At 42.3% G+C, this 27,935-nt stretch overlaps 1 protein-coding gene across 3 annotated transcripts; it reads right to left on the minus strand.

Annotated features, from left to right (window-relative positions):
* Positions 1-8,736: 8,736 nt before the first annotated feature.
* On the minus strand, positions 8,737-26,483 carry pcgf5b (polycomb group ring finger 5b). Of its 3 annotated transcripts, none has more exons than XM_029764490.1 (9): positions 26,275-26,483; positions 24,795-25,122; positions 20,866-20,962; positions 20,318-20,373; positions 18,881-18,940; positions 18,105-18,247; positions 16,788-16,886; positions 14,595-14,684; positions 8,737-9,539 (listed from the first exon to the last, which is right to left on the minus strand). In XM_029764490.1, exons 2-9 carry the CDS (start codon positions 24,904-24,906, stop codon positions 9,492-9,494), a joined length of 705 nt encoding a protein of 234 aa, XP_029620350.1. In that variant the 5' UTR covers positions 24,907-25,122; positions 26,275-26,483; the 3' UTR covers positions 8,737-9,491. The 3 variants fall into 3 exon arrangements, with proteins under 3 accessions (XP_029620350.1, XP_029620348.1, XP_029620349.1); XM_029764488.1 differs by having other exon boundaries at positions 18,105-18,250; positions 26,275-26,481; XM_029764489.1 differs by having other exon boundaries at positions 18,105-18,250; positions 26,224-26,481.
* Positions 26,484-27,935: the final 1,452 nt, after the last annotated feature.

Consider the following 27,935-nt stretch of genomic DNA (forward strand, 5'->3'; position numbering starts at 1 on the left):
GTTAAACAATTTAAAGGCAATGCTACCAAATTCTAATTGAGTGTATGTAAACTTCTGACCCACTGGGAATGTGATGAAAGAAATAAATGCTGAAATAAATCATTCTCTCTACTATTATTCAGATATTTCACATTCTTAAAATAAAGTGGTGATCCTAACTGACCTAAGACAGGGAATTTTTATTTGGATTAAATGTCAGGAATTGTGAAAAACTGAGTTTAAATGTATTTGGCTGAGATGTATGTAAACTTCCGACTTCTGTATGCAGTATGCAGCAACCACTTTCCGTTTTTTATTTTTTCGAATTTTTGTAAAGAAGTTATTTTTTTCATTTCACTTCACCAATTTGGACTATTTTGTGTATGTCCATTACATGAAATCCAAATAAAAATCCATTTAAGTTATAGGTTGCAGTCACGCCCTGACCTGAGAGAGCCTTTTTATGTCTCTATTTAGGTTTGGTCAGGGTGTGATTTGGGTGGGCATTCTATGTCCTTTTTTATATGTTTTTTTTATTTCTTTGTTTTGGCCTGGTATGGCTCTCAATCAGGGACAGCTGTACTTCGTTGTCGCTGATTGGGAGCCATACTTAGGCAGCCTGTTTTCCTTTGGGGTTTTATGGGTAGTTGTTTCTGTTGTGTGGTTTGCACCTGACAAAACTGTTGGCGTTCGTTTCTTTCTTATGTTCAAGTGTTTTGTATTATTCAAATTCAATATGAACACTCACCACGCTGCATCTTGGTCCCCTCTTTCAGATGATCGTTATTGAACTACCCACCACAACTGGATCAAGCAGCGTGCACGGGAGGAGATGGACACCTGGTCTCATCAGAAGTGGATTGGGAGGAGAGACTGGACTTGGGGCCAGGTGATCGACAGATATCGGAGCCTACCCGGGAAGAACGAGAGGCAGCCCCAAAAAATGTTTTGGGGGGGGCACACGGGTAGTTTGGCTGGACCAGGGGTGAGGCCTGAGTCAACTACCCGTGCTTTTTGTGGTAAGCATGTGCCTGCCTCTCGCACTCTCTCTCCAGTGCGCCTGCCCAGCCCAGTACGTCCTGTTCCTGCTCCTCGCACTAGCCATGTAGTGCGCACTCCCAGTCCAGAGCCTCCGGCGACAGTTCCCCGTCCAGAGCCTCCGGTGACTGTTCCCCGTCCAGAGCTTCCGGCGACAGTTCCCCATCCAGAGCCTCCGGCGACAGTTCCCCGTCCAGAGCCTCCGGCGACAGTTCCCCATCCAGAGCTTGCGGCCACAGTTCCCCGTCCAGAACTTCCGGCGACAGTTCCCCGTCCAGAGCTTCCGGCAACAGTTCCCCGTCCAGAGCTTCGGGCGACAGTTCCCCGTCCGGAGCTTCCGGCGACAGTTCCCAGTCCGGAGCCTGCAGAGACGGCCTACAGCCCTGAGCCTCCAGCGACGCTCCTCAGCCCGGAGCCTCCAGTGCTCCCCCACAGCCCGGTCTATCCTGTGCCTCCTCCACGGACCAGACCTCCAGTAGGTCTCCCCAGCCTGTTGAGTCCTGTGCCTGCTCCCAGAGCCAGGCTTCCTGCATGTCTCCCTAGCCTGGTGAATCCTGTGCCTGCGCCCAGAGCCGCTGCCAGAGCCACCCGCCTGTCCGGCGCAGCCAGAGTCGCCCTCAAGTCCGGGGCCCGCGGCGAGGGACCCCGCTCTAGAGGCGCCACCAAATTGGGGTGAGCCAGTGGTGGAGCGGGGTCTGCGTCCCGCTCCAGAGCCGCCACCGCGGAGAAATGCCAACCCAGACCCTCCCCTATAGGTTCAGGTTTTGTGGCCGGAGTCCGCACCTTTGGGGGGGGGTACTGTCACGCCCTGACCTGAAAGAGACTTTTTATGTCTCTATTTAGGTTTGGTCAGGGTGTGATTTGGGTGGGCATTCTATATCTTTTTTCTATGTTTTTGTATTTCTTTGTTTTGGCCTGGTATGGCTCTCAATCAGGGACAGCTGTACTTCGTTGTTGCTGATTGGGAGCCATACTTAGGCAGTCTGTTTTCCTTTGGGGTTTTGTGGGTAGTTGTTTCTGTTGTGTGGTTTGCACCTGACAGAACTGTTGGCGTTCGTTTGTTTTTTATGTTCAAGTGTTTTGTATTATTCAAATTCAATATGAACACTCACCACGCTGCATCTTGGTCCCCTCTTTCAGATGATCGTTACAGTTGTAATGCAACAAAATAGGAAAAACGCAAAGGGGGGTGAATACTTTTGCAAGGCACTGTTGCAAGGCAAGATTATTCACACAAACAAGCACTATTTTTAAACAGTCGGAAACCATATAGGCCACATCATGTTAAGTAGAATCTAAAGGTTTAGTGGCACTGGAGCTATTTTTTTCCAGAATTAGCCACAGACTGTTGTTTTTAAGTATTTCTAATGGCAATATGAGACAGTGATATCAAAGTCCTTCCTCCCGCAACCCCTCCTGGCTAAAAACATGATTTCATAGTGTGTGTCTGTATGCAAGCACAACACCAGTAGTAAATGTGACCTGTATAATGTGAAAACATTAGGGGGACTTTGCATAGACATGTAAATGTTTGCAGCTGAGTAAATACTCCTCCAATTATAGCCAGTCAGTGGAGGAGCCAGTCGCTTGCAGAAGGAGACAAAAGTGTAAAAATGGACCCGAAGAGCATTGAGCTTAATTTAAACCCAGCTGGTGCATCAGAGCTACTGCTCCTCTCAGCACAGATAAGAATGCCACAGCTTGCAGAACTTAAGCTGGGTTACAGCAGCTCCCTATTGTCCACAAGGAGGATAAACTTAACTCAGGTCAGCCAAGTTTTTTTTCGGCCTCAGAATCACGACCATTTAGTAGTGGAAGTCTCCAGACAGAGAGAAGAAAGGAAGGGGGTCTGTGGAAAATGTGACAGTTTGGCTGACGGGCTGAATGGAAATCCAGAGACAATATTTTGGGCCAATCCAAGGAAAGCAACCGTTTTTTTCGTAGGGATCAGGAATCAGACAGTGTTGGTCACCAGAGGGATGGTCCTTTCAGGGGATCATTCAAATAGCAACACTGACCCCAAAGTTAGCGTGCCTCTGTCTGGCAGCCAACAGCTTTTGTGCTGTGTGTTTCTGTGTGTTTCTGTGTGTGTATGTAACCAACCTTTACTTTCTTCAAGCAAATGCAAAAGCTGGCCTGGACATCTGTGGCTGTCTCCTCGCCCTCCTCGTCCCACTCCAAAACAGCATGGCACTTCTTCAGCACATGGGTTTTTTCCTGCCAAAAGCAGTGTCCAAGTATTCAAGTAGTCAAAATGTTGATTGGTTTTAATATAGGAGAAACATTTTCATTGGCAGATAAAGCACTGATGAAATCATGGTGAAAGTATGAGACTCTGTCTGAGGGCCCCTCTGGGGTTGCAAAGGGAGGCTGTATTACTGGAAGCTTTCAAAGTTTAGCAGTAAACTGCCATCATTTTTGTATCTTTCAAGGATTTTATGTAGTCTATCACAAGACATCTAGTTTCCCTTTTAGGTACTTCCGATTATCACAGTTGTCTAATTATCTCTGGACCTTTGTGTGGCCTTATCACATGCAAAATGTATAAACTAAATAATTAAGATGATTTGAAAATAGAAACATTTCATGAAAGCTGTAAAACATTATCCGAAATATAAACAATAAGCTTAGTGAATACCATTGGTGTTTAATATGAGGGTTTCAGCATGAAATATCCTTACATTTTTTTACACACTTTTATTTATTTTACTATGTCAATATGTATTTGTTGTCAATGTTTTGGCGTCAAACTGGTGGCAGTCGTGAAACAAAGTAAATAGTTGGAAGAGTTAATTGAAAATAATGCCATTGGTGATTAGATACTTTTTTCATTAATTAGTCTATTTTTTCTTGAACCATATGGTCTATCTACTAGAAACTCATGGACAATATGTACACAGATATAACAAAGGAATACTATGTATTAATATATATTTTTTAAGTTAATAAAGTATAAATGACCAAAGTTAGATTGACATAGATTTTGTGTTAATTACCAAAATGATTGAAGATTCTGGTAACTTTGGTAAATTACCGGTAGCTTTGCAACTCTAGGTAGAGCACTGAGGAGCCATGTTTGTCCAGGAGAAGCAGAAGGCTTAGGTCGCTCTTTGTCAGGATGAAAGATGGAACTGAAAGGAACTGGGATACCGTTTGGGATCCTTGGATTTGGGAGTGAATCAGAAAGATCAACTTTGCCTCCATAAGAAAGAAAGACATTTAGAGGGAGTCAATGACAATCACAAAATGCAGACCATTCATATTATTAAGAAAAGTAGTCCTGAAACCAAATGTTTGAAACTTAAAAAAACTTTTTAAAAAATCACACTTGTGACAGATAACAATAAGTAACTTGTCAATTATGAAATGACACCAAGTTTATTCAATGAGTTCTGGATTTTTGTATTTTTGTTATTATGTCACATATAGAGCAGCTCTTGCATATATACAGTTCTAATCTTTCTATGAGTCCTTGTAGGTGCATTGACATTGAAAAATATAATAGATTATTCCAGGCAGCATTTTAAGTTTGTTAAATGTACAACAAACAATGTCATTTTTAAAGATAAAATATCTACAAGTGCTTCTTGTTACAAAAATACATATTGTTCATTGCAGCACAGAGACGTTTCAAGGATTATTCGGTCTAAACATTTACTTTGCTAACATTTAAAACCACTAGAGCTGGGTTTTTAGGGAAAATAAGAGATACCATTTCAAACAGGAAAAAGCACATGTGTGAAACAGGAAAGTACACAAGAACGCTAAGTATGCTTCAGTTTTACTTGTGGAGATTTGTAAAGACTTGAACTTTTAGGCCCTTCCAGAAAGTGGTGTCCAATCTGTCCATTGATTGGTTCGCACATAACTGCAAATGAACATCAACTTACTATTGACAGACATCTTCTGTATGGAAAGTCCTATTACTGTCACGCCCTGACCTGAGAGAACCATTTTTCTCTGTTTGGTTAGGTCGGGGTGTGATATGGGGTGGGCATTCTATGTATTTATATTTCTATGTTTTGGCCAGGTATGGTTTCCAATCAGAGGCAGCTGTCTATCGTTGTCTCTGATTGGGAACCATACTTAGGCAGCCTTTTCCCACCTGTGTGTTGTGGGTAGTTCTTTTCTGTTTTGTATTCGTTACCTGACGGAACTGTTGGCTTTTCGTTTTGTTTATTTGGTTCTAGTGTTTCATTGTTTAATAAATAATCATGAACACGTACCACACTGCGCTTTGGTCCACTCCTTCTAACGACAGCCGTAACAGAACTACCCACCACCAAAGGACCAAGCAGCGTGGTCAGGATGAATGGACCTGGGAGGAAATCCTAGACGGGAAGGGACCCTGGAGGCAGGACGGGGAGTATCGCCGTCCAAAGGAGGAAATGGAGGCAGCGAAAGCGGAACGGCGACATTATGAGGAGCTAGCCCAACGATGGAAGCCCGAGAGGCAGTTCCCCCCCCAAACATTTTTTTTTGGGGGGGGGGGGGGGGGGGGGGGGGGCACACAGGGAAATTGGCGAAGTCGGGGCTGAGACCTGAGCCAACTCCCCGTGCTTACCGTAGGGAGCGAGTGACCGAGCAAGCACCGTGTTATGCAGGGATGCGCACGGTGTCGCCAGTGCACAGCTACAGCCCGGTGCGCTCGGTGCAAGCTTCCCACAGTTGCCGTGCTAGAGTTGGCAGTGAGCCAGGAAGAATTGTACCGGCTCAGCGTTCCTGGTCTCCAGTGCGTCTCTTCGGCCCAGGTTATCCAGCGCCAGCTCTACGCACGGTACCCCCCGTTCACCAGCACAAACCAGTTCCTGTGCCAGCGATCCGCCCTTGCTGGGCTAAAGTAAACATCCATCCAGGACGGGGTGTGCCAGCCCTAAGCTCCAGACCTCCAGTGCGCGCCCACGGCCCAGTATACCCTGTGCCTGCTCTGCGCACCCAGTCTCCTGCGCGTCTCCCCAGTCCGGTGAGACCGGTTCCAGCTCCACGTAGGAAGCCTCCAGTGATGATCTATGGTCCGAAGCCTCCAGTGATAATCCATGACATGAAGCCTCCAGTGATGATCCATGGCCCGGAACCTGTAGGGATGATCCATGGCATGAAGCCTCCAGTGATAATCCATGGCCCGGAGCCTGTAGGGATAATCCATGGCAAGAAGCCTGTAGGGATGTTCCATGGCCCGGAGCCTGTAGAGATGATCCATGGCACAAAGCCTCCAGTGATAATCCATGGCCCGGAGCCTCCAGTGATGATCCATGGCACAAAGCCTGAGCCTCCGGCGATGATCCACGGTCTGGTTCCTCCGGCGACACAGAAGCGTGGGGATCAGCGGGCGGAGTGGGGGCTACGCCCCAAACCAGAGCCGCCGCCAACTATAGATGCCCACCTGGACCCTCCCCTATAGGTTCAGGTTTGCGGCCGGGAGTCCGCACCTTTGGGGGGGGATACTGTCACGCCCTGACCTGAGAGAGCCGTTTTTCTCTTTTTGGTTAGGTCGGGGTGTGATATGGAGTCTATGTTTTGGCCAGGTATGGTTTCCAATCAGAGGCAGCTGTCTATCATTGTCTCTGATTGGGAACCATACTTAGGCAGCCTTTTCCCACATGTGTGTTGTGGGTAGTTGTTTTCTGTTTTGTGTTCGTTACCTGACGGAACTGTTGGCTTTTCGTTTTGTTTCTTTGGTTCTAGTGTTTCATTGTTTAATAAATAATCATGAACACGTACCACGCAGCGCTTTGGTCCACTCCTTCTAACGACAACTGTAACAATTACAGTGGCAAATTGCACACGTTTTGTTTCCTACCAAGAAGACTTCAGTACTCTCAACGTTTGCCTACAATATGTTATAATTATTATGTCTCTGTTAAAATGTAACAGATAAAATACAACCACTGCTGTTTGTCTCTGCTCTTATTCTTTGGTGTTTTGATGAGAGTGAGAAAAAGATGAATGGTATACAGTGCCTTCAGAAAGTATTCATACCCCTTGACTTATTCCAAATGTTGGGTTACAGCCTGAATTCAAAATTGATATTTTTTCTCACCCATCTAAACACAATACCCCATAATGACAAAGTGAAAACATATATTTTTACATTTTAGCAAATGTACTGAAAATGAAATACAGAAATATATTTAAACCCCTGAGTCACTACATGTTAGAATCACCATTGGCAGCGATTACAACTGTGAGTGAGTCTCTAAGAGCTTTTCACACCTGGATTGTACAATTTGCACATGATTCTTTTCTAAATTCTTCAAGCTCTGCCAAGTTGGTTGTTGATCTATCCTAGACAGCCATTTTCATGTCTTGCCATTTTCAAGCCGATTTAAGTCAACACTGAAACTAGGCTACTCAGGAACATTCAATGTCATCTTGGTAAGCAACTCCAGTGTATTTGGCCTTGTGTTTTAGGTTATTGTCCTGCTGAAACGTGCATTTGTCTCCCACTGTCTGTTGGAAAGCAAACTGTACGATGTTATCCTCTAGGATTTTGTCTGTGCTTAGCTCTATTCCACTTATTTTACTCCCTAGTCCTTGCAAATGACAAGCATACCTATAACATGATGCATCCACCATAATGCTTGAAAATATGAAGAGTGGTACTCAGTGATGTGTTGTGTTGGATTTACCCCAAACATAATGCCCTGTATTTAGGACGTAAAGTTAATTTCTTTGCCCCATTTTTTACAGTTTTACTTTAGTGCCTTATTGCAAACAGGATGCAGGTTTTAGAATATTTTTATTCTGTAAAGGCTTCCTTCTCTTCACTCTGTCATTAAGGGTAGTATTGTCGAGTAACTACAATGTTTTCAGCCATTGAACTCTGTGACTGTTTAAAAGTCACCATTGGTCTTATGGTAAAATCCCTGAGCGATTTCCTTCCTCTTTGGCAACTGAGTTAGGACGGATGCCTGGATCTTTGTAGTGAATGGGTGTATCGATACACCATCCAAAGTATAATTAATAACTTCACCATTCTCAAAGGGAAATTCATGTCTGTTTTTTTTCCCGCATCTGCAAATAGGTGCCCTTCTTTGGAAAACCTCCCTGGTCTTTGTGGTTAAATCTGTGTTTGAAATTCACTGCTTGACCGAGGGACCTTACAGATAATTGTATGTGTGAGGTACAGAGGTGAGGTAGTCATTCAAAAATCATGTTAAACACTATGCAAAGTCCATGCAACTTATTATCTGTCTTGTTAATCCATCATTTATTTAGGCTTGCCATAACAAAGGGGTTGAATACTTATGGACTCAAGACATTTCAGCTTTTCATTTTTTATTAATCAGATTTTTTTTTCTCGGGAAAACATAAATCCACTTTGACATTATGTGGTATTGTGTGTAGGCCAGTGACACAAAATCTCAATGTAATCTATTTTAAATTCAGGCTGTAACACAAAAACATTTGGAAAAAGTCAAGGGTTGTGAATACTTTCTGAAGGCACTGTATGCGAAGAGGGAAAAAGCATTTAAAGCACTTGTGTACTGATCCACCATTAGATACAAATGGCAAGGGTTATGGGACCCTGTAACGACAGTCTGGACAGTTTCTATACGGCAACAACAATAAATTAATGTTAAGCCATCCAGTAGGACATACAGCATAGTAGTAAACAGTCTATACAAATCTCTGCTATGTACAAGTCAACAATAATGCCCAATACGGTTACATAGTGCACAAACACACAGCTACACATTTCAGACAGTGTAGGTGATATTCAGCTTCTTCTAACCTTCTTCCACCAAATCTAGTCTTACAGTACTTGTATTGCTTTATATGCGGTAATAACATCAAAATGGCATGGAATGGAAGAATATAGCTTATTGAGATAGGGATATGGTAGGTATGGTATCCATAGCTTCCTTGTAGTTGTATGTAGGCTATATATTGGGGCTGTTGAATTCACCATTAGGGATTTCATATGAAAAGCAGTTTGAATTTCGAAGGGCACTGCACTGAAAGAGGCATGTGGGGAAAGGCACTACCGTAGTTAAAAACAGGAGTAAGGGAGGGATCCATGTAAGACACTAAATCCAGCATAGATAAGGTGGAATATTATGAGCCGTTTGCCAGTGCACACCTGTCTTGCAATATCTCTGTTGTTTTTGCGTAACAACAGACTACTAGTAATTTCACCTTGTATTATTAGGGACACTTCAATGTGCTGTAGAATTAAAGGGCATGTCTTCACTCTTCAGTCAATTACATTTCGGTACTTTTTTGAAGAATCAATACGTCATGATACGCAGGCATGTTCTCAAACCCTTGATGCGTTTTTTGAAAAATGAAACGCAGACAGTGAAACTGAAGGATCACGTAAGAGAACAGAATGAGATTAGAGGCAATCACGGATTACTGCATGCAGATGATAAGAAGATGTGTGGTCCTTGTCTCTTGTGCCAGGCACATCCATTCATTGTGTAGTCTGTCAATGGGCTGTTAGTGCAGGAGTAGTCCCACGTCTCCCTCCGTCAACCAAAGTCTATCCGTGGCCGATATTCTAGTACCATTGGGTAGTCCTGAAAGAGAGAGATGACACTGATCACCCTTGGACAGAATCCATTACAATGGAGACAGTAATCAGAGAGTAAGGAACGTAGATGTTCTAGCATTGTAAGAATACTATATATACAGTACACTTACAGGGGAACTTGCTAGTTAGAACACAAAAACAACACAATCTCTACAGATTGTAGCTTCGTAGCTACAGTAAGATGTTCTGCAGTGAGAGAAGAGCACTAATGCAGGTGAGTGCAGAGCGGTGGGAGTGTGATGAGGAGAGAACGAGTCTGATGCCAGAGCAGGTGAAAGTGAAAGACACACTCCACAGACATCACATGCAGCAGCCCTATTTTTAGACAGGCAGGCAGGCAGACAGCAGCGGTAGGCAGGAGACACTTATGTACAATCCCAAAGAGAACGGAAATGAGTCGGCCCACACTGACCCAGTTCCTGGTCATTTGGTCCAGGGGAGGACAGGAATTCATTCTTGGCATCACAGAGCTGTCACATATTCTGCACAGATAGAGAATTCCTAAGAGACCAATCAGATTATCCCTGTCTGGTACAATCAAAGTGGGACGATCTGGCCCTGATGACAAATTTGGTCATGTGAGATCAGTAATACTGTCATCTGATTTTTTGATTTGTTTAACATGGATCTCTTCACTGGATATAGTTCTTCTAAGCTAAAAGCGCTTTACTGATTCCTTCCTGGGACTCTGTTCTTGGCATCAGAATGTTCTGCATAAGGCCTGAGGACAAGGTTATTTTAAGCTTGCCAAAATCTGTATTTAATGCAAGCCTAAATTAGGGATGGATCGACATTTACAGAATGGTTAACTGGAGGAAAATAGGGGGAGGGTCATGCTTTTTCAATTACAGTCAAGGGGAGTTTTTTGAATTTTTTTAATCTAGTCCAGGGGAGGGTCATGTAATTTGTAATTGATGAAATTCCAATATTTCTCAGTGTTTTAGAATTACTTGCTTATTAGGCTATTCAGTGCATTTGGAAAGTATTCAGACCCCTTGACTTTTTCCACATTTTGTTACGTTACAGCCTTAATCTAAAATTGAATAAATCGTTTTTTCCTCATCAATCTTCACACAATACCCCATAATGACGAGGCAATGTAAGAAATTGCAAATGTATAAAAAAAAATATTGGAAATATTACATTTACATAAGTATTCAGAACCTTTACTCTGTACTTTGTTGAAGCACCTTTGTCAGTGATTACAGCCTCAAGTCTTCTTGGGTATGACAATACAAGCTTGGCACACCTGTATTTGGGGAGTTTCTCCCATTCTTCTCTGCAGATCCTCTCAAGCTCTGTCAGGTTGGATGGGGAGCGTCGCTGCACAGCTATTTTCAGGTCTCTCCAGAGATGTTCAATTGGGTTCAAGTCCGGGCTCTGGCTGGGCCACTCAAGGACATTCAGAGACTTGTCCCGAAGCCACTGGCTGTGAGCTTAGGGTCATTGTCCTGTTGGAAGGTGCACCTTCACCCCAGTCTGAGGTCCTGAGCACTCTGGAGCAGGTTTTCATCAAGGATCTCTCTGTACCTTTCTCCGTTCATCTTGCCCTCGATCCTGACTAGTCTCCCAGTCCCTGCCCCTGAAAAACATCCCCACAGCATGATGCTGCCACCACCATGCTTCACCGTAGGGATGATGCCAGGTTTCCTCCAGATGACGCTTGACATTCAGGCCAAAGAGTATAATCTTGGTTTTATCAGACCAGAGAATCTTGTTTCTCATGGTCTGAGAGTCCTTTAGGTGCCTTTTGGCCATTCTACCATAAAGGCCTGATTGGTAAAGTGCTACAGAGATGGTTATCTTTCTGGAAGGTTCTCCCACCTCCACAGAGGAACTCTGGAGCTCTGTCAGGGTGACCATCGGGTTCTTGGTCACCTCCCTTACCAAGGCCCTCAACCCCCGATTTCTCAGTTTGGCCGGGCAGCCAGCTCTAGGAAGAGTCTTGGTGGTTCCACACTTCTTCCATTTAAGAATGATTGAGGCCACTGTGTTCTTCCACAGATCTGTGCCTCGACACAATTCTGTCTTGGAGCTCTAAGGACAATTCCTTTGACCTCAAGGCTTGGTTTTTGCCATACACTGTCAACTTATATAGACAGGTGTGTGCCTTTCCAAATCATGTCCAATCAATTGAATTTACCACAGGTGGACTCCAATCAAGTTGTAGAAACAGGATGATCAATGGAAACAGGATGCACCTGAGCTCAATTTCGAGTTTCATAGCAAAGGGTCTGAATAAACAAGGTATTTCTGTTTTTAATTTTAATAGATTTGCAAACATTTCTAAAAACCTGTTTTCGCTTTGTCATTATGGGGTATTGTTTGTAGATCGATGAGGACATTTTTTTATTTAATCCATTTTAGAATAAGGCTGTAACGTAACAAAATGTGGAAAAAGTCAAGGGGTGTGAATACTTTCCAAATGCACTGTATGTCGATGTGTGCCTGATTCCGCCCCTCATCTCTGATTCTCTGCTGGGCACACAATATCAACTGCGTCTATAGGCTATTTAGTGACGTCTCAATCAAATTATCCATTGTCTTTAGGCTATAGGCTATGAAGTGCATGCTCTGAGAAGCCCAGAACAAACGTATATTTCTAAGATAGCTGCTGGGATATTCTAACCCTGCTCTGCTCTTGCTGATCGAACTTTGTAGCTTGCTATTACTATAATTGATTTTTATTCAAAACAATATGTTTCTTGCCCATGATGTATTTATCAGAGATCGAGTTCAATCAATCAGATTCGAGTAACTTACATTGTGGTGCTGAAACTTGAAGCAGCAGCCGCAGCACAATCTATCGGAAATGGACAGCTCATGGTGCTGAAAGTAGGCAAATTCGAGTAGGTATAATTCATTTAAACCGTATTCATTTTAATTCGACTTTACTAACAACAGCTTTGTGTTGGAGCCTATTTCTTCCTATTTTAGAAATAAGAGGTAGGCCTACCTGTTAGACAGATTAAATTAGGCTATAGGCTGCTATTTCCATAGATTTATCAGTCAATTCATCCACCCACTATGCACTCTTTAAATAGCCTCCTTCCGTATCAGTGAAGTTAAAACCAAATCTCTAATTGAGGGGGTATGAGAGGGTATGCCATAGGCCCACCTTTTATGAAAGAAAATGTCAAAAAGCACAGGCCTACCTTGCTAGCTTAAGATTTGTATTTGTTTTTACAGATCCGATTATATAAAACGATCTATATCAGCCCTTTGGTCCGTGATGCTTTATGCTAGAAACAAACTTTAAAATACCTGGGAAAACCATGACTCCGACGCATATAGGGATATCATTGTTTCATTTCTTTGACATTCAGAGGCTGACTTTGCTTGAAAAGTAATCCATTTTTGTCACTATCAACTGATTAAGCTGGTCCCGTGTGGCTCAGTTGGTAGAGCATGGTGTTTGCAACGCCAGGGTTGTGAGTTCGATTCCCAAGGCGGACCAGTACAGGGGGAAAAAAATAACAAATGTATGCATTCACTACTGTAAGTCGCTCTGGATAAGAGCGTCTGCTAAATGACTAAAATATAAATGTAAGCTATTCACGTTCTGTACAATAAAATACGTTTAAACCCAGACAGCTCTTACACAAACACTTGTGACCTGTCGTTGGGTTAAGCCACGGTAGAAGAGTAGCTTAGCAGTTAAAGCTTTCATTTTTCTGCATCGGTAGGCCTACTCTGTCTGGGGTAGGCCTAACTTTTGAAAGTACCATGCTCAGATTCCTAATTTGCAAACAGGGACAGTTTCGTTACACTGATTTGGCATTGGAGAAATATGATAAGATGATCACATAGGCCTATCTCTCCGTCCATTCTTAGTTCATTTGTGTGGTATTAAAAAAATATTCCGCTAACATGTAAAATGACGTAGAATTGCATGAAATGTTTATAAAAAGGCAATTTTTTCTCAGACCTGTAAAACAGATGATAGATTCATGGAATCCTTTACTATAAAATAGATATCTCCACCCCTACTCTTGTCCACGGTGCTCTGCAATCCCACAACCTTCTGGCCCGCAGCCCTGTGTGCTATCAAAATTCCCATGTTGCCATGTAACGCTTACAGGATGAAAAACTGTTTCTAACTGCATATCTAAGGCTGTCCAAGAAGTGAGGGTAAACGGTAGACATGTTCTCTGCTATCCACTATCCACAGAAATGGTCTTTGCTGCTGCTAACAGGACGCCTTCATTAAAAGGCCCCTCTATTGAGCCAGTGGTGATGAGCTATGGCTGTGGAAGAGGAGAGTGTCAGGCAATGAGCCCAGGAACAGGCATCCTGCTGGGGCAGCTGTCAGGGGCCTTCACTGCTTTCCTCACCTGTCTCCCTGGACCAATACAGCGATTCAAGACCTGACCCCGTGCTGCCGGAGCCCCGACCAGCCCATCCAAAAGTGACAATCATCAGCAATGAAATTAGCAGCCAAGACGCCTGGCCAGCAAAAGTGCTTTTGAGGTCAAGCTGAAGTGTGTTAGTTAGCCTAGCATACTGTGCAAAGGACTTGGGTTGCTTGGTTACGTTTATGCCTATAATCAGCTCTATTAACCGTGCCACTGGTACACCCTCCCGAATGGGGCACCCGAGTGGCGCAGCATCTCAGTGCTAGAGGCGTCACTACAGACACCCTGGTTCGAATCCAGGCTGTATTACAACCGGCTGTGATTGGGAGTCCCATAGGGCGGAGCAAAATTGGCCCAGTGTCGTCCGGGTTTGGCCAGTGTAGGCCGTCATTGTAAATAAGAATTTGTTCTTAACTGACTTGCCCAGTTAAATAAAGGTTAAATCAAAAGAATTCCTGCTTGCTGTGGCAGATTATACAGTAGAGTGGCACACGAGTGGCGGTGGACTTCAGACGTCTAATCAGCTTTAAAGCCAAGCAAGCAGTGACTCACATGGAGACTAGACTCCAGGACCATCATTCAGCAGCCACAGTTTATCGCCATGGCTAGAAAGGTACAGGGCTTAGCGTCTTTCAAAATGAGGGGAACAGGAGGGTCGGCATTGATATCATTTGGGGCTTACTTACGGTTTCACCGCGAAGTCTCCACCGCGTCATGTAGATGAACTCCATGGTGTGGTCTTTTCCCATGATCTCCCCGTTGCATAGGACGTCTAGCTGTGAGGGGACACAGAGGCTGGTGACTAAGAGGTAGACGGCGGGACATAGTGAGAGTATACGCTGCTTGAGAGGAAGACTAGAGCTAGACAAATCTCCAACAAGCAGAAAACAAAAGGACCCAGGACTCAAATAGGGGCCGTCATTTCAGCTAAACCTAGGAATGTTTTATAAAACTGATCATTTACTGCCTTTCTACAAAAAAATATTTAAAAAATAACATTTGAGGATCAGTAAAAACAAGCAAAATTAACTCCATCTATTATCACTTGGCTGCTGTAGCTTCATTCATCTCAGTCAATAGGGCTTCAAATTCTACAAACACATGTCATACAGCAATTAGCTGCTATGCATTAGCTCAGCAACGGGATTAAAAACTCTAGTTTAGTTTCAGGTCAAGTCAAACAGCAGTTATCTACCCATAAGCCATCTACTAGAGCCATCTTCCACCCCTGCACTGTTTTGAGAGAAAATCTGCGTCGATGCGCTCTCAGCCATACTGTACCTCAGTGCTCTCAGCCAGAGAGGAAGATGCGAAGCGAGAGGTTTCACTCTCTCCAAAATCGGTCCAAAATAAAGCCTGCCCGTCAGCTCTGAACCATCCACATGGTCTTAAAGCCAGCCCGCTAATCTCGCTAAACTGCATTTGCCTTTTAATCAGGATTGGAATGATTTTAGTAGCCTATTTTAAATATCTGGTGTGTGCCACTGGCGTATTGGGGGGGGGGGGGGGGGCACAAGCTCTGGTGGCCCATGTGCCTGTCATCAATGTCAAAAAGATTTTATTGAATAAATAATTTTTACAGTAACCTTCAAAAAAAGTCATTCCTAAACCTTTTTAAATTTCCATATGTACTAGGAAGCTAAGTGTTTGTTTCTTTGGTTTCAGGAATGTGACTGAAGAAGTGCCTTAGGCCTTGAAAAAATGTTTTACTGATTGAAAGTAAGGGGAGATCTGTAAAAGAATGGGCGCCACTGCAAGTGCTAGTAGATACCCATGGACTTCCAGTCATTGCGCTAACGCTAGTTATCATTGGCGCGTGAAACAACCTCTAACGTCCTTCATACTGGACAGAGAGACTAAAAATGAAATCCAGGAGTTCATCTGACACTGGGGAAGAAGATCATTTTCTTTATTTTACCTTTATTTAACTAGGCAAGTCAGTTAAGAACAAATTCTTATTTACAATGACTGCCTACCTGGGAAACAATGGGTTAACTGCCTTGTTCAGGGGCAGAACTACAGATTTTTACATTGTCAGCTTGGAGGATTCGATCTTACAACCTTTTGGTTACTAGTCCAACACTCTAACCACTAGGGTACCTGCCGCCCCAAAATAAAGGGCCTCATTGCCAAAATCTCAAAGTATCCCTTTAATAAGTTAGAAACAACAATACCATGCACCCACTAGTGGTCAAAAGGTTTTTGGCGCTCCAAAAATACGGTACGGTACTGTATTTTGTGGGGTGGAATAACAGTACCATTCGAAATACAGAAATTCTTTCCCCGCCAACATTTTCCCACAATGCACCAATATTTACAGTATGCTGCACACACAAAAAAAAAATATTGAGGCAAGCCGAAGTTCGGAGCCGAAGTCTACGCCCCCTTGTTGATCATTGGTCAAGAATAGGGATTCTTGCATGTTTGTGTTGTGTGTGTTGTCATTCAACGAGAGATGACTCCTTTTCATGCACATTTTTTCACTTGAGAAATACTGCACTAAAAATCTCAGATGTAAAATTGCGTGACTAAGTTCTCCTCGGCAAAAACGTCACTATTGCCGCTTTTTCTCGTTTTCAAGCACAGGTATTTTAAAGGAGTATGCAAGCACACTCGTTCGGCTAGGCGCCAGCCGAACCGAAGCATGCTGAAGCCTTAAGGACACTCAGTACAGCAGGGGGCCTGATAACAATGCCAGAACTTTTACCCACAGCACTAAACACACAGGAGAGACTCTGCACGAACAGCTACTGTATGTGAGGCCCAAACAAAACTGACATAAAGGGATAAATATTCAATAGAATATATTGCTTAATATCTGTAGTACAGTAGATACATACGAAAGGGTATAGAGCGCATACACAAGCTTAATTTGTTACCTCATAAGAACTTGGAAGCTTTAACTTCAAGCTGAGAAACTTCTTGATTGTTCCGACTGTCACTCGAGTCGAGCAGCGTATAAATTTCTTCATTAAGCCCTAGAGAGGAGGTTCAGAAGATTACTTTAATGATTCAGGTACATCTCCCATTTCTTTTACTTATGTGAAGAGCATACAAATACAAACATTGAAACAGCCATTTTATGGTAAAATAAAAAATGGTAAACGAATGTGTAATTAGGAATAGGTAGTGCATTTGATAGCAACCTTTTGGTACAGAGAAACTCCTTCTATACACACTAAAAACAATATATAGGACCTTTCCTATGGTCCTATATATAACCTTTATGGAGAATGGTTCTATAAATAACCTTTCTCAATCTCAAAGGTTCTTCGTAAAACCATATATGGTTTTATATTCTGGTTTAATAGCCATATTATATTGCTAAAATTCCATAGGTTTTATCATTGTGTTTATGAATCAGGTGTGCTAGCTCTGGAACTGCTGGGGGTCCCTGAGGAGAGAATTGAGAACTACTGACTTAGTCAACCGTTCTCAATTGACACACGGCCATATGCGAGTGTTTCACAAGACACGGTCACAAGCCATAGGCATATATAACATGTAATAGAATAACACAACAGATTTGATCAAGTGGAATGACACTCACTCACGGTTGCACAAAAAGAGCTCTGCACAAACCACGGCCAAAAATAATATGATGAGCCACTGCCCCTACATCTTAATTATCACAAAAAGAGGAAATAACCCTTTTTAAAAGTGCAAAGAACCATTGAAGGGTTCAAAGGGTTATTTGGTTCAGTATGGTTCCACATAGAACCACCACCCTTCCCAAAGAACCCTTGAGGAACCCTCCTTTTTTTTGTATGTAGTATGCCTCGATTTGAAACCATGATGAGCCTCTCCTCTCTCCACATATTCACTGTTCTGCCAACCAGTTACGAACAGCAACACCACTGTTATAACGAGGAGCACTATTTTAATGAAAACAACTGCCTAATTAGTGATGGACTGGATTAACACCTGCTGATAGAGGAGTGTGTCTGACTGAGTGACCTGCTTTCAACGGCAGCCCAGGAAATAAAGGAAAATCCACAGCGTCATCGCCTGTCTATATTCTACTAAACTCACATTCTGAGGTGTTAGACGGTTAGAGGGACGTAACGGAGTTAGCTTCATAACACAGTACCTAACCCAATCAGCCTAAAAGAGGTTAGGGAGACAGGGAAGAGGGTGAACGTGAAGGAAAGAGCAGCAGAGAGGCGCTACAGATAGAGCTCTCCACCACAACTTACCCTAACAATGTTCTCTTCCACCAGGCTGTTGTTGCGTAGACAATCCAGACAGATGGCTATCTGAGGGTCACTCCTGTGGTAGTCTCCATCTCCACCATCATCATTATCGGCATCCAGCCTAGACCTCTTTGATCGGGGGCCATCTTCTATGACAAAGAAATGGATAAGCATGTTATACTGAGGTGTGTGAACAAGAGCACGCACTGTGCGGACACAAGTTCAGCTTGCTTTCCTTGAATTGGTTTAAAACTGTGAAAAGACACTTCACAATAAGCATGGGTTTGATTGATACTGATGTCTTTCGCTTTTCACTTAGAAATGCAAAATCATAAGGTAAGACCTTTGGGACAAATTGTCTATCATCACATTGTCATGGAGATGGCATTTAAGTCTGGCGGACTGAATCCATCCCCCTTTAGTCGTCCTGTGGTTTCCATCTGATTTATTCCCCACCTGTATTATACCTCATCAACAGGCTAATCTTGTCGATGCCTTGTAGAGTGTGCTGTCCCTCCTCCTCTTCTTCCTTCTCTCCCTCTCAGCCTCATATGACTCACAGCCACCTACGGTCGTGCGCCACTGCAACAATGGAACCTAAGTCGTACTATAACTCCTTCTCTCTTTGTCGCCTTGCTGATCTGTCTCCCACATAGAGCCTCTTAACCTTTCACCTCAATAACCAATCACAGCCCACTTCTGCACACCCAAGCCCAAGGTTCATTCTGGTCCCCCCCTGAGGGTCTTGGTCTTCATGGGCACTAATACAGATCTTTTACCTTCTCCGTTCTCCTTCGACTTTCGACTCCTCCAGAACTCAATCTCCTTCTGTTGTTCCTCTAGTCAATAAGCAAAAACAGAGAAGATATGAATACACAGGGCAGGGCTCTATGATACAAAACAATTACAAGGAGAATGTGTGCTCCTAAGTTGAAAAATATATGAGCACACAAAGAAATTTAGGAGCACAATGAAAAATATTTTGGGTATTAAAGCGGCAATCTGCAGCTGAATGATAACAAAGCTGTCCACGCCACTGTTTCAGTAAAAAGTTGAGGGATGGGGCTGGAGCAATGACTGTATATATAAATGGACAAAACCATTGATCCACATGACACCATTTTCATTCCTATTTGAAGAATCAGTAGCGCATTGAAGCCAAATGAAGTTGGTTAAGATGGCGTCTCGAGGAGTTTGAACTACTCCAGGAAGTGAGGTTGTAGGCTAGCTCAGTTCTGCACCCTCTCGGGATACTTCTTCTTTGTGAGATTTTTCAATAATCGGTTCAAGGACATACTGTACATCTGGTGTATTAGTAGCAATTATTGGTACCATGATTGTCTTTAAAAATAGATATATATATATATTTACACGAAGATTGACCACGAATATTAACGTCTTTTCCATTCACCATAATGGGGATCCTGTTTTCTGCTAACAATGCCTGCAATACCACGGTTGGACTTGAACTACCGTGGCTTCAATGAGAGGGGGCAGTCGTTCTCCCCTGGGCTAGAGAAATGTAACAAATTCATAGACAGAGCTATGGATGCAAGGGTTATAGTTTTAACCATGTTTTGAGGCTATACAGTGTTACTTTGTTTACATTGACTTTGTTGACAAACAATGGAAAAAACAGCTTATATTCTGGCATCTGATGGGATACGACAGTTGAACTAAGCTCATGTGGCATTTAGAAGTTATACTCTTCAAGAATCAATGGATTTATATAATTCATTTATGAGTCCAAATATGGATGTACTAACTGCAGATTGCCCCTTTAATGATACGAATTGCCAGCAATTACAAAATACAGGGTTTAGGAGCACCAGAACAATAGATTTTTCAGATTGCGATAAAGCCTACATTGGGCCTATATGAATCCTAGCTACTTTTGAAGCTCATCTCCCGAAAAAGCTCTCCCTTTTACTTTCTTTCTGTGCCACCACGTGTTTGCATACTGCTGAGGCTGCGGGACAGCGAAGAAACCATTACAATCATTTATTTTCTAGGGACACTAGTGCTCCCAAATAAGAATTCCCAGGTAGCACAGCAAAGTATTTCTATTCCCCCACAATGGTAGCACTGTAGAGTCCTGCAGGGCAGGAGTTATATCATTCAAGTCAAATGGAAAACAGCTTGAGTAACTCTTAGACCTACTATCAAAGGCAAGATGTATATCTGATGTTGGTGGATACTAAAATGACATCACTCACTTTCTCTTAGCCCAGGCACGAGTTTGAAAATGATTTCCTCTAAAGTGTTGTCCAACCTGGCGATCGAATGAGACGTCAAGGAAGAATAAAAGTAAGTACACTTACACACACACACACACACACACAACCACAAACCCCACACACCCACACACACATTCCCAGACATTACATCTGTGGGCTGGGTAGCTGGGTGGCTGAGCACTGGGTGAGGTCTTCAGCTGAGACCTTGGCTCCAGAATGGTGTCCAGCTGTTGCCTGGATCTTACCGCAGCCAAGCTCAAGTTCACTCTATCCTCCCCCAGCCCAGCCCAGCCCAGCCCAGCCCACACCAGCCTTACAATCTCACAAGTCAAGTAGACAACTGAAGAAAAACTGCCAAAATCCAGCTAGGGCCAGTTCAGTAGTGCAAAGGCCAGCATGTTTTTACTTTACTGATGGTTTTGATATATTCATCTATTCAGTAGTATTCATTACAACCCTGTGATTCTCAAAAGGAAAATATAAACGCAGATAAGATTCTGTCAAAGATGTCAAATTAGGTGTATTACCTTAACATCTCTAGAGGGTTGGTTTCATGGACTTGGATGCCACATTTGGGGCAGTCGTTGCTGTCTTCAAAGTGTTGGACGATGCAGCTTTTACAAACTGTTGACAGAATAAAGGAGATCGAGACAAAGACAAGTTTACCATCTCGAAATACAGACCTAAAGTAAATATGGATTTTTATCACACCATTCCGGTGTTAAATAAATGCCAAGAGGACGGCATTTTCTCTTTTCTTATCCCTTTCTCTCAGATAACCTCCACAATAAAATGATTCTGATTTGAAAGTGAAGTTTAAAACCAAAAGGAATATCATTCTAATATCTAATTTCTACAGTTTCAACTGGATAAACATCAGAGTGTCTATTGAGCCTTGAAGCTCAGGCTTGCAGTTGAAATTTAAACTGTGGACTGGAAGGGAGATAAAAAAAATAGTGGGTATAGCCAGGCCAGTTCTATCACACATCTATCACACAGCCAAGGACAGCTGCAGCCAATACCACAGAGCACACACACACACGTGCATGTACACGTACTGTATGTGCAATAAGGCACACATATACCATCTATGAGGTGGTATATAATGTACAGTCTTATCGTTCTTTTAAGAACACAAACCGATTCCATACAATACCGACCTGCGGATTAAGCCTATATCCTACGACGTGATGTCATCAAATCGTCAGACAAAAACACAGATCAACAATATCTGCAGGAATACAGGGCACAGTCTCCCCTCTAGCAATTGCCACGTGAACACAACGCATACTCGATGTACTTATGCACCGACCTATAGCCTACATAACAATACTCACAAACATGAACTGCTGTCATACTCAATCAACCATAACTGCCAAGGGAAACAATATGTCAGGACCACATCTCGCATGTTCTTTCAATAGCCAGCACCACCTACTGCGCATGACACATATGAGACAGACCTCACTGTGCACAGTAGTGTATAATAGTGGCAGATGTTATCTTCAGACGTTTCCTATACATATGTGTAATTGCATGTAATTCGCATGTAATTGCATTCTGAATACTGTACTATATACATAGACTTGGAACCACTGGCCACGTCAATAATGGAACACTAGTGACTTTGATCATGTTTAAATAATGTTTACATGCTGCTTTACTCATGAAATCATGTACAGTTGAAGTCGGAAGTTTACATACACTTAGGTTGGAGTCATTAAAACTCGTTTTTCAACCACTCCACAAATTTCTTGTTAACAAACTATAGTTTTGGTAAGTCGGTTAGGACACCTACTGTGTGCATGACACAAATCATTTTTCCAACAATTGTTTAAAGGCAGATTATTTCACTTATAATTCACTGTATCACAATTTCAGTGGGTCAGAAGTTTACATACACTAAATTGACTGTGCCTTTAAACAGCTTGGAAAATTCCAGAAAATTATGTCATGGCTTTAGAAGCTTCTGATAGGCTAATTGACATCATTTGAGACAATTGGAGGTGTACCTGTGGAAGTATTTCAAGGCCTACCTTCAAACTCAGTGCCTCATTGCTTGACATCATGGGAAAATCAAAAGAAATCAGTCAAGACCTCCACAAGTCTGGTTCATCCTTGGGAGCAATTTCCAAATGCCTGAAGGTACCACGTTCATCTGTACAAACAATAGTACGCAAGTATAAACACCATGGGACCACGCAGCCGTCATACCGCTCAGGAAGGAGACGCGTTCTGTCTCCTAGAGATGAGCGTACTTTGGTGAGAAAGGTGCAAATCAATCCCAGAACAACAGCAAAGTACCTTGTGAAGATGCTGGAGGAAACAGGTACAAAAGTATCTATATCCACAGTAAAACGAGTCCTATATCAACATAACCTGAAAGGCCGCTCAGCAAGGAAGAAGCTACTGCTCCAAAATCGCCATAAAAAAGCCAGACTACGGTTTGCAACTGCACATGGGGACAAAGATCATACTTTTTGGAGAAATGTCCTCTGGTCTGATGAAACAAAAATAGAACTGTTTGGCCATAATGACCATCATTATGTTTGGAGAAAAAGGGGGGAGGCTTGCAAGCCAAAGAACACCATCCCAACCGTGAAGCACGGGGGTGGCAGCATCATGTTGTGGGGTGCTTTGCTGCAGGAGGGACTGGTGCACTTCACAAAATAGATGGCATTATGAAGCAGGAAAGTTATGTGGATATAGTGAAGCAACATCTCAAGACATCAGTCAGGAATTTAAAGCTTGGTCGCAAATGGGTCTTCCAAAGTTGTGGAAAATGGCTTAAGGACAACAAAGTCAAGGTATTGGAGTGGCCGTCACAAAGCCCTGACCTCAATCCTATAGAAAATATGTGGGCAGAACTGAAAAAGCATGTGCGAGCAAGGAGGCCTACAAACCTGACTCAGTTACACCAAACCTGACTCAGCTCTGTCAGGAGGAATGGGCCAAAATTCACCCAACTTATTGTGGGAAGCTTGTGGAAGGCTACCCGAAACGTTTGACCCAAGTTAAACAATTTAAAGGCAATACTACCAAATACTAATTGAGTGTATGTAAACTTCTGACCCACTGGGAATGTGATGAAAGAAATAAAAGCTGAAATGAATAATTCTCTCTACTATTATTCTGACATTTCACATTCTTAAAATAAAGTGGTGATCCTAACTGACCTAAGACAGCGAATTTTTACTCTGATTAAATGTCAGGAATTGTTAAAAACTGAGTTTAAATGTATTTGGCTAAGGTGTATGGAAACTTCCAACTTCAACTGTATATACTGTATTCTATTCTACTGTATTTTAGTCAATGCCACTCCGACATTGCTCTATCTAATATTTATACATTTCTTAATTCCATTATTTTACTTTTAAATTTGTGTGGATTGTTGTGAATCGTTTTTAGATACTACTGCACTGTTAGATATTACTGCACTGTTGGAGCTAGGAACACAAGCATTTCGCTACACCCACAATAACATCTGCTAAATATGTGTATGTGAACAATACAATTTGATTTGATTTATAGTAGATGTTACAACAAAAACAGTCTGGACTAATGTCATATATATATATATTTTGCTGGAGATCTCTGAAATATACTGGCATACACACTGAAAGAAATCATACAACAGCAAAAACATACTGTACTAGGCAGCTGCTGATATTTTTCATTATTGAGATTGTGGCTAGGGGTCAATATGACAGTAAAGAAGTGACTTTGCCCTCAAACAAACAAATAAATTGGACACAAACAGCTTATTCTGTGTGGAGGATATTTGTTGTCATGGTGACTGAACCCACAGATGACTGTGTTTTACCCTGATCACTTGAGATGTGTCATTCACGGGAGCGAGATCTGCCGTTCTCCTCCAATAAAACATCCAGTTCAGATGGAGAGGGCAGAAATAGAGAAAGATGCCATGTAATACGATCTGTAAATCATGCAGGATATGACATCGATGAGATCAACAGAGGGCTTTTTTAAAAATTCATCGCTGTGACTGTGCAAGGCTGTGGTATAAAACAACAAGTAAGACAGCCAGTTGATTCCTACTCTAGCACTTTCTAGTGGTGCAATAGATGCCGTAAAGATTAGGTTTTTTTAAGTCACACTACACCCCAAAAAAAAGCCTGAGGACATTTCTGCATAAAATCATTGTTAGATATCATTTCTAGTAAGGGAAGTTAGGTATAATGCATATATATTAGGCAGAACTAAATTGAAATCATAAAAATATGCCCGGAGATAGTGTAGCCTATGCATAGTGAAAATGTGTTTGTGTTTTTCTGGTATAGCCAGCTCCCATTTCCCACAGGCCTACATTACATGATGTCACATTACATGATGTCATCATGAATGAGGCACCTGAGAGAGAGAGAGAGAGAGAGAGAGAGAGAGAGAGAGAGAGAGAGAGAGAGAGAGAGAGAGAGAGAACAAGGGGGGGGCTTACAGGTGTGCAGGCACTCTGTCACCGTGGTGGGCTTGATCAGGTATCCTTTACACACGTAGCATGTGATAAAGTGGTTGAAATCCTTGACCAGGTGCTTTCTCGGCGAGGTCATCTTGGACCAGAGCAGGAGTGTTGATGGATGAGAGTGTTGTGTATTTTGGGGAAAGGAATGATGGCAGATGGGGGCTGGAAGTCAGAGTTCACAGGACTTTCTGAAATGCTCCACACTTCTGGGTTTTCCCCTTCAGTCGCTTCATCTTAATTCAGGCTTCCCCTCCAGGGAGATTTCAAGTGTGCTGCATTTCCATCTCTGTGGTGCTGTGGGTGTCTGTGAACGAAAGTAGAAATCAGCGTCATTTGGGTATTTCCCAGGTTACATGCTTGATATTTGAAAATGTGTTACCACAAATTCAAATTGCAAAGTTGTATTACTTCATGAAATAGAATAGATTTGAGCAAAACAAATATCATGGATAAGCTACAGGCAGTGCTTGACTTGGACAGGAGCTAACCTGAGCTAAGTACCGGCACCTCAAAATGTTCTACTGCTTGAGCTCATGTTCCTCTTATAGAATATTATCTCAAAAGTATTGTGGAGCTCCTGCACCTAAATATGAACAGTACCGGCACCCCAAATGAGTACCGGACACCTATTTCATTACAAGTCAAGCACTGGCTACAGGTGCATGTAACGTTTCACCTTTATGCCCCGCCCCCTTTATGCTTTCTTCAAATCGAAAGCAACTTTAGTTCCTTCCAAAGATTGTTATGACATAAGTGTATAACCCCTTCACTGTCGCAGTAATATGTTTGAAATAGTATTTTCAAATCCAAAGTTTGGAGAAAGGCTACTTTGGTTAGCCCACTCAAGCGGAACGACACAGAACATCGAGATCTATGCTTTCGCTATTAGCTAGCTATGGTCATTATGCTCAATGCATGATCCCAGAGTTCAATACCAGCATTGACACGGACTAGCTTAGGTAAACCTATGACTAGTATGTTCTGAGAAGAAATGTCATATGATATAATGGTCACAAATTTGATTGCTGAAAAATCCTCAATCGGCAGTAAGGAAATAAATCGAGGATGGTGCCCTTTACAGTGACAAAATTGGGGCTTTTACGTCCCTCATCATCACCAGGAAACCATACGCGTCATTCTGTCAACCACGGTATTGCGCGAATTACATTATGGTGAGTTTATCATACCCTGAAAAACTGACTTAAGATTCAGCCTAACTGTGGGGACCGTACATAGATAATTCAATCACTAAGATAATACATAAACCAGCGCCACGGCACACATTTGACTATGACCAAAAAGCACATGTCTAGAACTTGATAGCCCGTATGACACATGATCGCATTCCCAACCCACCCCAAACTTTACTATCACAGCACCTACGGGGGAAAAAAAAGATACGCACAAGCATCGTTTTCTCGGCTTCTGAGTAGCGAGTAGTAAACGCATCTCTTACATTCCGCTTCAAGGCTCCATGGTCGAGATGGTGTGATCGTATCCGACAATTCTATCTATATACGCTGTATGATGTGGGCGCCGATGTTACATTAATGTAGGCTAGCACTGAATACGGAACTGGTTTCAGAATAGATGATAGGAAAGGAGCGGAGGAGGATCCAGCGCTTGTTTACGCATTGCTGCTTTATTCATTCCACGGCAGATACACTCTGATTGGACACAAACTAGGGCGCAGCCTTCAATTACCAACTACTGTAGTCCAGTAACGGGTAGTCTATATAATATGATAAACACAAGGCTCCTGAAACCTGTTCATCAACCCGAGCAGAGGCATGGTATTGATTGATGGACCTGTGGACCTATAGCTCTGAAGTAGCCTGGGCTACCTAGCCTATAAACGTTAAAACAGAATTCACCAACATATAAAACAGATTTAGCCTACATATCCATTTGTCTTCATATCTTCATATAGTGTTAGTGTGATAAGTAGCCTGATATTACCATATTTATTACATCGTTTTAGTCCAATATATTTAAAATAGGACTGGCCAGTATCCAGTTATTCAACATATGTAAAAATAACATATAGTTTGCTATATTTCAGGAGTAACTCTTGTTCCTAGTGAATTCATTTTTGTAGGTATCAATAAACAGGTTGATATGTGTCAGCCACCTTTCAGCTCTTTATGGAAATAAGAATTTGTTCTTAACTGACTTGCCTAGTTAAATAAAGGTACAATTTTAAAAAACGTCTTAATTGAAAGTACATGCCCGCCATTCTGTCTAGGGGTGTTAGGCTACATGTGGGCGGATCATGCCTTCATAAGGAACCCAAAACAACTGCTGAGGTTGGAAACGTATATAATTACTCTCTAGCAGCTGTGCTAAGGGCACATTTGATATACTAGAACTCGCATTTCTTTATCCCTTTAACCCTATTCTCAACCGGCTGATAGTGCATGTTTTAACAATGGACTTAGAAGTGGATATGAAAAAAAATCTTCACTTGAACTTGGTCAACTCCCCAGCCTTCCTGCATCAATTAACATAATTTGTATCCTTTTGGGTTGCTGCAGTTCAGTGTTGTGGGACTCTAACTTTGCCCACTCAAGAGGGCTGTAAGAAAACTCAAAATTAGTCACCAAAGATATGGGATAAAAGGCAGGAATGCAGTTGGTGAGGGATTAATATGACACCATTCCTGTTGGTAGAGACCTTGAATAGTAGGAATATGAAAATAAATAGCGGAAATGTAAACAGATGAAACAGCAACAATTTTGGAAAGATGTGCTCCACCAGGCGGTTGATATGTCAGCAAAAAGTATGGTGGACTAAGAATAGGGTAAATTAGTTTTTTATTAAAAATAGTTATTTTTATTGAATTGTTGACAACCCACTTTATTGGGCAACATACATTGGTTAAACTATATTTCATGAACCACAGGCTCAATTAATCAATATTCAGACTTAAGGTTGCCTATAAAACAGTGCCTATAATAGTACTAAAAACTGCACTGTCATATACACTGCTCAAAAAAATAAAGGGAACACTTAAACAACACATCCTAGATCTGAATGAAAGAAATAATCTTATTAAATACTTTTTTCTTTACATAGTTGAATGTGCTGACAACAAAATCACACAAAAATAATCAATGG

Source organism: Salmo trutta, chromosome 10 (genome assembly GCF_901001165.1).
Source record: "Salmo trutta chromosome 10, fSalTru1.1, whole genome shotgun sequence".
Lineage (NCBI taxonomy): Eukaryota > Metazoa > Chordata > Actinopteri > Salmoniformes > Salmonidae > Salmo > Salmo trutta.

Bases quoted from the DNA above. Each gene is read 5' to 3' on its own strand.
- pcgf5b (XM_029764488.1), bottom strand. From the start codon at position 24,906: ATGACCTCGCCGAGAAAGCACCTGGTCAAGGATTTCAACCACTTTATC. The intron at 20,963-24,794 runs GTAAGCCCCCCC...TTCTGTCAACAG, and splicing joins GACAGAGTGCCTGCACACCT to TTTGTAAAAGCTGCATCGTC. The intron at 16,887-18,104 runs GTAAGTTGTGGT...CCTCCTCTCTAG, and splicing joins TGGAAGAGAACATTGTTAGG to GGCTTAATGAAGAAATTTAT.